The 12,913-nt window shown below is 39.4% G+C and overlaps 1 protein-coding gene across 3 annotated transcripts in view; it reads right to left on the reverse strand.

The window, feature by feature from the left end:
* Positions 1 to 12,913, reverse strand: part of KPNA6 (karyopherin subunit alpha 6) — a 50,607-nt gene that overhangs the window by 12,115 nt on the left and 25,579 nt on the right. For all 3 annotated transcript variants that reach the window (XM_001500028.6, XM_005607251.4, XM_005607250.4), the window contains exons 2-6: positions 4,179 to 4,312; positions 3,016 to 3,108; positions 2,506 to 2,605; positions 1,518 to 1,612; positions 676 to 807 (exon numbers count right to left, since the gene is read on the reverse strand). In XM_001500028.6, the coding sequence (XP_001500078.2) occupies positions 676 to 807; positions 1,518 to 1,612; positions 2,506 to 2,605; positions 3,016 to 3,108; positions 4,179 to 4,312 (554 nt within the window). The remainder of the gene's footprint in view (positions 1 to 675; positions 808 to 1,517; positions 1,613 to 2,505; positions 2,606 to 3,015; positions 3,109 to 4,178; positions 4,313 to 12,913) is intronic.

The following is a 12,913-nucleotide window of genomic DNA, read 5'->3' on the forward strand; positions in this document are numbered from 1 at the left end:
CCAGGCACACCACCTTCCCAGCACATCGATGTGTTCACCAACCTGGAAGCTCTCTGAATCTCACTGTTCAAGAGTTTTTATAACCCAATCTCCAGCCCTCTTAACCTCCCTGGGAAGGCTGGGGTGGAGGGGTGAGGAAGGGTTGGGAGGTTGGGGCTGCAAGTTCCCACCCTCTAATCCTGTGTTTGGTCTTTCTGATGACCAGCCACCCCCCACCCCCATCCTAAGGCTATGTAGGGGACCCATCCTGAGTCATCACATTAGTATAGACTCAGGTGTGCTCCAAAGGGGCTCATTATATAAATAACAAAATACATTCCTATCACTCAGAAAATTCCCAGGTTTTTAGGAGCTCTTTGCCAGGAACTGGGAAAAAAGACCAAATGTATTTTTTACTATACCATAGGTACCATCAAGAATTAAGCCATGGGGCCGGCCCCATGGCCGAGTGGTTAAGTTGGTGTGTTCTGCTTCAGCAGCCCAGGGTTTCACCGGTTCAGATCTGGGGCGCGGACATGGACCACTCATCAAGCCATGCTGAGGTGGTGTCCCACATGCCACAACTAGAAGGACCCACAACTAAAAACATACGCAACTATGTACTGGGGGGCTTTGGAGAGAAAAACGAAAAATAAAATCTTTAAAAAAAAGAATTAAGTCAAATTTGAGCATTACCTGTTCCTGTACATCCTCAAAGTCTGAGTTAAGCAGCTCTATAAAAATGGGGACGGCCCCTGCTTCAATGACAATTTTGGTCTGCTGAGAAGTTCCAGAGGCAATGTTCGTTAGAGCCCAGGCAGCTTCAAACTGAAAGCGAGATTAAGCCATGATCAGGAGGTCATTCCACACAGAGCAACCATGTCTATCAGCTGGCATGGTAGTAAGCAAGAGGTAGCAAGAGGAGTAAGCCCCTTGCTCCTGACTAAAAAAACCTAAAACACGTGCCTTTTCCTCTCCCCCTTTAAAAGGGAGAAGACGTATGGGCAGTGATGTACTGCAACAGAAAGATGGAATCGGGCTTCAGTGGTCCCAGGTGTAGTTTTGCACCACCAAAGCACCCATGAGTCCTTTAGCAAGTCACTTTTTAATTTCCTGAGCCTCATTTTCTTCATTTCTGAAGCTAGATATAGGGTGAGATGAGTCTCTCAAAGTCCCTTTCAGCTGAGTTTGTAGTAAATTCCAATGGATTGACTCATCATCCATTTCTGAGAAGAGCGACCCAGACAGGATAAATGATTTGCCTCAGGTCACACAGGTAATTAGACGTGGAATTGAACCTCTGATTTATAACTGAATGATCAGTTGTCATATTCTGTTATCTTTCCTTTGAGATTGTTTTGGGAAGAGATTTTGGCTCTCTTATTTGAGGCCAAGACCTCTGAGGCAACTGATAGCTTCTCTTAAATGTTTCCTTATATTACTTGTCCATTTCCTGAGAGACGTGTCTGTAGAAACATCTTACTGCAATTTCTTGGAAGAAGGGCTTTCATCTGGTACCCCTCCATCCCTGGCCTCACCTGTAATGTACAATTGTCATTCCTCTTCAGGAACTCCACAAACCGATCCACCACTCCTGGAGTGTTGATAACTTCATCTATTGGAGGACTAGGCTCTGGAGGAGGGAGAAAGGAAGGAGAGGGGAAGTCAGGAAAGGCTTTGGCTGATGCATTCACTGGGGTCAGCCCACCATCCTTCCTAGAAACTCCTGACTATCCTTACAAACATTCCCAAACTCCCTTTTGGTGAGGTGGTTTTAACAATAGCTGGCCATCTTTGACCTGTATAATACAGTTCGGATGCTAAAGAGTAAAGCCAATCCTAATTTAAGTATGCTCACCTTTGGCTTACTGAACCTAAGCAAGTGAAGTAACCTTACTTACCTAAGCAAGTAAGAAAGGGAGAGAAGAAAGCCCAAGGGATGAGCAACCCTAGTCTAAACATTTCCCTTCTAAGACTAGCACTCTTTTCTTGGGAGGACTGCTTAATATACTGAGGCAAGAGAATTTTCCCTATCATACATCAAACTTTTATTGAGCATGAACTATGTGCCAGATATAGTTCTAGGTACTGAGGATACAGCAGTGAACAAAACCAAAAGTTTCTGTCCTCACGGAGTTTATATCCTACTGTGGAGAGACATTCTATTGTGTTAGAAGGTACTAAGTGTAGTGGGGAAAAAAGGACTAGGTAGAGCAGGGCAAGATTAAACCATTGAGGGTGGCGTGCAGCCTGCAGTTTTAGATAGGGTAGGGTAGGCTTCACTGAGAAGGCAGGATCTGATCATAGACGTGAGAGAGTTGTTACACAGATACCTGGCAAGTAGAGGATACCAGGCAGAGCGAATCGCCATGTAAAGGTAAGAGTGTACCTGGCTTGTCAAAGGAACACCAAAGCCAGTAGGGCTAGAGCAGAATGAGTGAAGGGAAGAAGCTGATGCGGTCAGTGAGAAGAAACAAGAGTCTACATCACATAAGGCCCCTCTCTAGGGAGAACCAGGTTTTGTACCTTTGGAGAGCAGTTTCCGAAATTTCTGTGTGGTTGCTAACTGCAGGTCAGAATCATCAGAAAAGAGCATCTCCACCATCTCTCTTGTGATCACACTCTCCTAGAACATAAAACAAGTTCAAGACTGTGCAAACCCAAACTAGAGCCAAATATGAGCACATAATCCTGCTTGGCATCCTATTTTCTAAAGACTTGAGGGCAAGAGGATAGCATAACAGCAGGCTCAGAAGGTGTTTGTTTAATCCATGGCTGCTTCAAATTGGGACATTTGAAAGTAATTCCTAACCCCTGAGGCAACTAACCGATGGCTTTCCTTAAATCCTTCCTCAAGTGTCTCCATCAGAGATGAATCCTTACTGACTCCTTAGGCTGACCAGCTACAAGGGCCCATGGAAGAGAGAGCTTAGTACGGTTGTTGGCAAAGCTACTAGATGACGTGAACTGCCCAGTTTCTGTTCTGTAGAAGCAGGTATTTCCCACGCCCACCTAAAGTGCATGTAAGGGCCTTACCCCAGTGGTAGAGCTCACATAGGAGTCCATGAGGAGACTATCGAACATGGCGGCTTCTTCATTAATCAGCTCCACATTTCTCCGTTTAAAAAGCTGAAAGTAAAGTAAAGAGAAGAGATGGTAGCAAGACTACTCACTGAAGCAAAGAATGACCCAATGTTAAATTATGGAGTAACTGTCAAGGAAATGCTAGTGTAGTTGAGAAAATGCCAAGCTTAATAAGCTGACATGCAAAGATATTCAAAGGCTTTATATGTTATATCTAATTGTTTGCATTTTTTAAGAGAACACTTTTTTTTTGAGGAAGATTAGCCCTGAGCTAACTGCTGCCAATCTTCCTCTTTTTGCTGAGGAAGACTGGCCCTGAACTCACATCTGTGCCCATCTTCTTCTACTTTATATGTGGGACGCCTACCACAGCATGGCTTGCCAAGCAATGCCATGTCCACACCCGGGATCCGAACCAGCGAACCCCGGGCCGCCAAAGTGGAACATGTGCACTTAGCCGCTGAGCCACCAGGCTGGCCCCAAGAGAATACTTTTATAAGCAAAAATATCTTTAAAGACTTCTTTGCCCTTTGTATAAAAGGTGATGGGTATAAAAGGCTTTGAAGGAAAGAATAACGGTAAAGCAAGAGGGGGTGGACAAAAGCAGGTTAGGTGATTGCATCTAGACCTGGGCAGCGCACTAATTTGGTGGTGGTGTGTGGTGGAGTGTAGAGGATAATAAGGGAGGCATTAAAATAGTCTCACCCCAGGGAGATTTACAAAGAATGGACTCAAGAAACAGAAGTAAGCAGTCCAGAATGGCTGATGAACTTCTTAAAGGGCCAGGCTTAGGGCTGGGGCTTGAAGGCCAGGTCTAACACTGACTATAGGGTGAAGAAGAGAGAAGGCAACAAGGGGTAGAACTAGAATGTTCTATTGAAGACATAAATGATGTCTTAAGTTGTTCTAAATTATGGAAAAGGGATAAGGGATTGATTCTCTCTTTCTCAAAGCTTCCAATATTTCTTTACAATGAAGGAGACTGGATGAGTGCCCCACAGAGCTAAGCTACTTGCCTCCTAAGAGGAAAGTGAGAGTGCAAGGTGGAGGCTAACCACGGCAGTTGGAGGCTTCCGCATCCAACCGTATGTCTGAGAATATTCCAGTTAACTCACTTGTTGCTCCCGCTTCTGCTTCCGGAGCTGAATGCCCTCTTCCTCTCTTCTTCGCCTCATCTCCTCAGGGTTTAGGGCATTGTTCTTATAACTCTTCATTCGATAATTATCTTTCCCTGGGCTCGCCATGGTCTCTAGAAGAAGGGAAGATACAAACACATTGGCAAAGGCTCTTAAGAAGGCAGCTTTTGGGCTTCTGTCCCTCCCCACCCTCCCCTACTTAGGGGGACCACAGCCTTGTCAAGGAGGCCTAATAACCTCAATAACTGCATCTGACATCTCTAGTACCACCCCACACCAACAAACACAGTCTCCTTTAATTATAATAAGCTTATTAAATAAATGCTATTATAGCAAGTGATATAGGCATAGTAGTTAAAAGTGTAGGCCCTGGAGCCAGACTGCATGTGTTCAAATTCTGGCTCTTCTACTTGTGAGCTGTGCACCCTTCAACAAGTTGCTTTAACCTCTATGCCTCAGGATCTCATCTTTAAAACAGAGACATAATAGTTCCTACTTCATAGAGTTGTTAGAAGGATTAAATAGGTTAATACATGTGAAGAACTAATTAGAAGAATGCTAGGCATGTGGTAAATGCTCACAAGCTATGATCACCTCCAAAACGAGAGAAAACAGTTACATGATTTTCCCAATAAACTCAAATATATTTAACCTAGCCAGGTAAAATACATTATAGTATATCCAATTCAGTGGAATACCATGTAGATAAATATATATGGGGTTTTTTTTTTTGCTGAGGAAGATTTGCCCTGAACTAACATCTGTGCCAATCTTCCTCTATTTTGTACGTGAATCGCCACCATAGCATGGCCACTGACAAGTGGTGTGGTTCTGTGCCCAGGAAGTAAACCGGGTTGCTGAAGTAGAGTGTGCTGAACTTAACCACTAGGCCATGGGCCAGCCCCCATGTATCTTTTTAAATGACCCATATGACCACCATCTACTTTTTAAATTAAAAAAATTTTAAATCTATTCTGTAATATTTGATACATAGAAAAAGATGAAACATAATGTTAAGTTACCAAGGAAAACAATACAATGAGCATCTGTAAACCCTCCACCAAATCTAAGAACTAGAATATTATCAATGTGCTTGAATCTAGTTGTGGGCTCTTCCCCTATCCCAGGCTCCCCAATCCCCACTCTAACTCCAGCCAAAAGAAAACTGCTATCCTGAACTGTCATTATTTTTGCTTTGTTTTTATTAGTCCCATATATGTATATCCCTAAATATTGTATCATATTGTGTTTAGTTTTCTGAGCATTGTCCCCCTCTCCATTCGGTTTCTAAGATTCACCCATGTTTTTGCATGGAGCTGTATTTCATTCACTTTTCCTATGTTCTATTGTTTCACTGTATAAATACATCATAATTTATCCATTTTTCTGTTGATCTCCCCCATCCCTAGCCAGTTCTTTTCTATTAGAAACCTATTGGAATGTTATTGAGAAGTGGTGGATAAAAGTTTTCTGAAATTCTAATTTTCGCTTGAAAGTGAAAATTTTATCACTGACAACAAATACTGACTCACTTCCCACATTTTGAGAAAACGGCGGCCCAATACTTAAGTCTGAAGAAGCAGTTTGTCTGTAAGTCATTCTTTCAAGTAAAAACAGTGGCAATTTAAAAAGTGTCTAGTTTAGCTTAAGCCCTCAGGTGATTTTCCTCCATACACTTTTTCAAAGTTTGGATTTGTACAATTTCATCAAGGACATTCTTAAGTGAAACTAGCAATTTTTTTTCCTAAGAGTGAGTGAGTGGTGGTGAAGAATACATGACTACTAGTATTGTTTCATGCCACTGTCTTGATTTGTGCGAAGGCACCAAAAGCTTTATCCACCATTGGTTTTGTTTTTTGTTTTTTGTTTTTTTGCTGAGGAAGATTCACCCTGAGCTAACCTCTGTTGCCAATCTTCCTCTTTTTGCTTGAGGAAGATTCGCCCTGAGCTGACATCTGTGCCAATCTTCCTCTACTTTGTATGTGGGTCGCCACCACAGCATGGCTGCTGACAAGTGGTATAGGTCTGCACCTAGGAACCATATCCAAGCTGCTAAATCAGAACACACCAAACTTAACCACTAGGCCACGGGACCAGCCCCTATCCACCACTGCTTTTGCAACATCAGTGCAAATGTCAACATAGTGAAAATGGCAAATAATATCTTAAAAATTTTTTTCCAGCTTCATTGAGATATAATTGACATGGGGCTGGCCTGATGGCGCAGCGGTTAAGTTCACACCTTCCGCTTTGGTGGCCTGGGGTTTGTCAGTTCGGATCCCAGATGTGGACATGGCACTGCTTGGCAAGTCATGCTGTGGCAGGCATCCCACATATAAAGTAGAGGAAGATGGGCACAGATGTTAGCTCAGGGCCAGTCTTCCTCAGCAAAAAGAGGAGGATTGGCAGCAGATGTTAGCTCAGGCCTAATCTTCCTCAAAAAAGAAAAAAATCCTGTTGGGATTTTAATTGGAATTGAAATATTAAAACAATATTGAATTATTAAAGTTATCCAATACTGAATTGCCATATAAATGAAATAGTCATGTGTCTCTCATTTTTTTTGTTTTCTTTAATGCTTTCCAATAAAGATTTAGCATTTTCTCCATAAAGATCTTCTACAACTCTTAGATTTATTCCAGGTACTTTTCTGGGGAGCTGGCGTGGGGGGAGTGTGGGAGGTTACTCTTATATCCAGACCAGACACCTTGATAAATTCTTATTGATTCCAAAAACCTGATTTTCTTTGTAGACAAATTACATCATCTGCAAATAACAGGTTTTTTTCTTTCTTATTCTCATACTTAAAAAAGAAATCTTTACTGAGTACTAGGAAGTAAAGATTTACTTACTTTTATCTTTTGCACTGGCTAGGATTTCTAGTACAATGCTAAAAATAAGTAGTGATAGGGAGTATCCTCGCTATATTCCTAATTTTAAGGAAAGTTTCTAACTTATCATTAAGATAAGTTTGCTCTAAGTTTTTGGCATACATCTTTGATCAAGTTAAAAAAGACTCCTCTATTCCTAGTTTTATATGAGTTTGTAAACATGCATAACTGTAGAACACTACCCGATCCTTTTTCTGCATCTACTGAGATGTTATATGGTTTTTCTCCTTAAAATGCATAATGAATGAATTCGAGCTACAGATTTTCTAATAGAATGTCAGCCATAAATTCCTGGGATAAGCCCAACTTGGTCATAATGAATTATCTTTTTTTATACACTGCTGGGTATGTTTTAATATTACTCAGAATTTTTATATCCTTGTTTATAAGTGATATAGGAAAAGTAAAGGACCTTCTCATATCATCCTTCTTTGGAGTTGTTATCAGAAGAATGTTCCTTCTCTTCATGTTTTCCAGAAGTACATATAAAAGTAAAATAACTTATTTATTGAAAATTTGGTAGAGCTCATCTATAAAATCATTTAGGCTTGGCATTTTCTTTGTGGGAATATTCTTTACTGCTGATTCAATATATTTATAAGGTTCAACATATTTATATGGTTATAAGGCTTGTCAGACATCCTATTTGAGTCAGTTTTAGTAAGTTATGTTATTCTAGGAATTTGTCTTTTCAAAAGTGTTAACATAAAATTGTTCATGATCTCTCTCTTTTTTTTTTTGGCTGAGGAAGACTGGCCCTGAGCTAACATCCATGCCCATCTTCCTCTATTTTACATGTGGGATGCCTGCCACAGCATGGCTTGCCAAGCAGTGCATAGGGCTGCACCCAGGATCCAAACTGGTGAACCCTGGGCCACCCAAGCAGAATGTGTGAACTTAACTGCTATGCCACTGGGCCAGCCCCAATGATCTCTTTTTAATCTCTTTAGTTATCCGTAGATATGTGTTTTTCATTCCTAATGTTATTTGTGTCCTCTTTTGTTCTTGAGAAATCTCACCAGAGACTTGACTATTTTTAGTATTTTGAAAGACCCAAGTTTTGCCTTTGTTAATCCTTTCTATTGTATGATTTCTCTCTCCTTTCTAACCTGGGTACCAAAGTCATTAATGTTCAGACTTTGTATTTTTATATTATCTTCCTAAGGCTTATAAATTTCCTCCAAATTAATATTTTCATTGTAATTCAGTTCTGAATATCTAATTTCCATCAGTTTTATTTGAATAATGAGGTTTTTAAAAAAAATTAGTAATGTTTGGTGACTTTCTGGTTATTTATTTCTAACATAATTACACTGTAGTCAGAGTCTTGAGGATTCTTTAAATTTACCAAGATTTGCTTTTTTTGCTTAATATATATTCAATTTATATAAGTGTCTCATGTGTGCTTGAAAGAATCTATATTCTTTAATTATCATGCATGGCATTCACACACCATACGTCCATAAAATCAAGTTGTTCATCATGGTGTTCAACTCTTCTATTGCTTTACTAATTTTTTTTCTGGACTTATCAATACTGAATGTATCCATTCCACCCTGTAATTTTATTTTGCTTTATATATTTTAAGACTATTCTGTTAGGGGTATACAGATTTAGAATAGTTGTATCTTCCCAGTGTATTTAAGAGTTTTTATTATAAACAGCCTAGTTATTCCTTAACAATGCCTTTTGTCTTATTTTGTTAGACATTAATATAGCTATCACTTTCACTTCCAGCCATGGTGGAATAACAGTGATTGGATTTACCCTCCTGTTGTAAACTGTTTCAGATATTGGACAACAGGCAGTGAAAAAGTGACTCTCAAGAGAAGGAAATAAATGAAGTGAGACTGACTTATCTCCTTGGCTTTCTGCCTGGAGGCACCTTCTAGACCACTGAGCAGGGAGAGAGTTACCCAACAGCACAGCAATCTCACTAGTTGAGGAAAGAGACTGCAGAGTTCAAGGAGACTGAGACAGCTGGAAATTGTGAGGCAGAGTTCCAGAGAAGAGTGAGATATACAGGAAAAAACCTCAGGAAATCTGCTTGGGGTTCCCTTCCCTTAAGTCTTGCCTGAAGACTATGGATACACACATATAGGGTAAAGTTTCAGAAGTTAGGCAAAGAGCAACTGGGAAGCTATCAGCTCAACAGTTCCCAGAGCTCACACAGGGCCGAAAGGCATTTGATGAACCAGAATGAAGATTCCTCACGGATCACTCAGGGCATTCAGTGAAGACTCTACAGGGCCATGCCTTAAGGTAGGAGGATTAAACTACCCCTAGAAAAGACTACTAACAAAGCTTTAAAAACAAGACAAACTGGTCAACTGAGCAGCATGTAACACTGCCTATAAAGCTCTACATCCTTTAAAAAAACACAACAAAAAATACATCAAAAATCCAATGAAAAATTAGTAGATATGCCAAGAAGCATGAAAATGTGACCCACAGTCAGGAGAAAAATCAGTCAATATAGACAGACGTAAAAATGATGCTTCAGTGGCCTGTGGGATGATATCAAATGGTCTAGTATAGCTATAGCTGGATTCACAGGAGAAACAAAGGAAGGAGGGAACGCAGAAAAAAATTTATGAAGAAACAAAGACTGGAAATTATCCAAATTTGATCCTATAAACCCAAGAAACCATGACAAACTTAAGTGTGATTAAAACAAAGAAAGTCACACTAAGGTACATCACAGTCAAATTCTCAAAAACCAGTGATAGAGAAAAATCTTAAAAGCTAGAAAGACTCATTACATACAAAAGACCAAAGATAAGAATGACCTGACTTCTTGCCAGAAACTATACAAGTCAAAAGATAATAACATCTTTAATAAACTGAAAGAAAAAAACCTGTCCAACTAGAATTCTATACCCAGTGAAAATACTTTCAAAAATGAAAGTGAAATAGACTTTTTTCAGACAAACAAAAGTTGAGACACTTTGTCTCTAGCAGACCTCCACTAAAGAAATCCTAAAGTTCTTCAAATAGAAGGAAAATGATACCAGATGGTAACTCAGATCTTCCCAAAAGGAAGCACACTAGAAATGGTAAACATGTAGGTACACATAAAATAACTTTTTCTCATTTAAAAAGATTCTTTATAGCTAGTAAATCAATGGAGATAAAATGGATTATAGAAAATAATCCAAAAGAAAACAGTTAAAGAAGAAAAAAGAACAAAGAACACAACAAATAGAAAACACACTGATTTCCAGTTACAACATTATAATGTTCAAATGTCCAGTTTTCAATTAAAAGAAAAAAACCCACTAAGCATACAAAGAAACAGGGAAGTGCGGCTCATTCAGAGGAACAAAATAAACTGACACAAACTGTCTCTGAGGAAGCCCAGAGACTGGACATACTAGACAAAGACTTTCAAACAACTGTCTACAATCCACTCAAAGAACAAAGGAAAAACATGGGCAAACAACTAAAGGAAATCAGGAATATAACGTATGAAAAAATGAGAATATCAACAAATACAAAAGGAACCAAACAGAAGTTCTGGAGTTGAAAAGTACAATAACTGAAATGAAAAATTCACTAGAGAGGTTCAGCAGCAGATCTGAGCAGGCAACAGACAGAAGCAGCAAACTTGATAGGAAAATTGAAATTATGCAGTCGGAGAAGCAGAAAGGAAAAAAGAATGAAGAAAAGTGAACAGAGCCTAGAGATCCATGAAACTCCAACAAGTAAATCAATACATGCATTATGGGAGTCAAAGAGACAGAAGAGAAAGAGGCAAAAGAAATTCTGAAGAAATAATGGCAGAAAACTTTCCAAATTTAATGTAAGACATAAATCTACACATAAAGATGCTCAGCAAATCCCAAGGAGGGTAACTCAGACCCATGTAGACACAATCAAACTGCTAAGAGCCAAAGGCAAAAAGAGAATCTTGAAAACAGCAAGAGAGAAGTGACTCATCACATACAAGCCAATTTCTTATCAGAAACCATGAAGGCCAGAAGGTATTGGGAAAAAACTGCCAAAGAATTTTATATTTGACAGAACTTCCCTTCAAACACGGGGAGAAATTAAGACATTCCCAGATAAACAAAAGCTGAGGAAGTTTGTTACCACGATACCTGCTCTACAAGAAATGCTAAAGGGAGTCCTTCAAGCTGAAAATGAAGGGAAATGAAAGGATGCTACACAGAAGCCAGTAAAGGTAACTACACGGGGAAATATAAAAGCAAGCATTATTGTATTTTTGGTTTGTAATTCTACTTATTTCCTACATGATTTAAAAAACAAATGTATAAAAAAATTATAAATCTATGTTATTGGGCGTACAATGTATAAAAATGTAGTTTGTGATAGCAACAACATAAAAGGGGGACTAAAGCTGTGGGATCAGAGTTTTCGTATGCTACTGAGGTTAAGTTAGTATCAACTCAAACTAGATGGTTAAAAACTAAGGATGCTAAATGTTATCCCCATGGGAACCACAATATATAAAATACACAAAAAAACCCATACGTACACAAAATAAAAGTTAAAAATATACACAAACAAAAATGAGAAGAGAATCAAAAAAATTCTCTACAAAAAAAAATCAACTAAACACAAAAGGCAGTAAAGGAAGGAGAGACAGAAAAGGCATAAGATGTATAGAAAACAAAGAGCAAAATGGGAGAAGTTCTTCCTCGTCAGTAATTACATTATATGTAAATGGATTAAACTCTCCAGTCAAAAGGTAGAGATTGCCATAATGGATTAAACAAAAACATGACCCAACCACAGTCATGCACTTCCACATAAAGACGTTTCGGTCAATGATGGACTGTATATACACATGACAGCGGTCCCACAAGATTAGTACTGTACAGCCTAGGTGTGTACCATCTAGGTTTATGTAAATAATACAGGGGAGGAAGAAATTTTCCTTGACCTTGCTAGGTTCTTCTGGCTGGCCTAAGAATTAAATCGACATGAGACAAATTAACAGGAGAAAAACAAACAAAAGTTTAATAACATGGGAGAAACCCAGGGAGACTAAGTCACCAAAATGGCTGACGCTCTCACCTTAAATACCATCCTCAGCTAAAAACAAAAGAAGATGTTAGGGTGGGGAGAGTCAGGGACTTCAAAGGGAAAGAATGCAATTCACAGGTAGGTAAAAATGAGCAAATGTTCAGAAAATAAATGGCCACACGGAAACAGAAGAACACAGAAGGGAGCCCAACAAACAGGCTTTTCTAGGTTCCTCTCTGTCTACCACCAGGTTCATGTTATGCTAAGGTGATAGCTCTCTTCCTGAGACAGGTTTTTAACCTGAATTCTTTTAGACAGTTAAGGGGAAGGTAACAAGGAAAACTTTATGAGTATTTTCGTTCTTAAAAATAATCAGCCTAGGGCCGGCCCAGTGGCCAAGTGGTTAAGTTCACATGCTCTGCTTTGGTGGCCCAGGGTTTCGCCAGTTCGAATCCTGGGCACGGACATGGCACTGCTCAACAAGCCAGGCTGAGGCGGCATCCCACATGCCACAACTAGAAGCACACACAACTAAAAATACACAACTACGTATCGAGGAGCTTTGGGAGGAAAAAAAATAAAAAAATAAATCAGCCTAAAATAATCCTTATGTTAAAAGACACATTTTGGGGTGGCAAATTTTGTTCTCCTTCAGTACACTCTATGATGCTTGCACAACGACGAAATCGCCTAATGATGCATTTCTTAGAACATTTTCCTGATGTTGAGCCATGCATGACTGTATATGCTGTCTGTAAAGACTTACTGTATATCCAAAGACAAAAACAGGTTAAAAGTAAATGAATGGAAACAGATTTCATGCAAATGGTAACC

Source organism: Equus caballus, chromosome 2, assembly GCF_041296265.1.
Source record: "Equus caballus isolate H_3958 breed thoroughbred chromosome 2, TB-T2T, whole genome shotgun sequence".
NCBI lineage: Eukaryota > Metazoa > Chordata > Mammalia > Perissodactyla > Equidae > Equus > Equus caballus.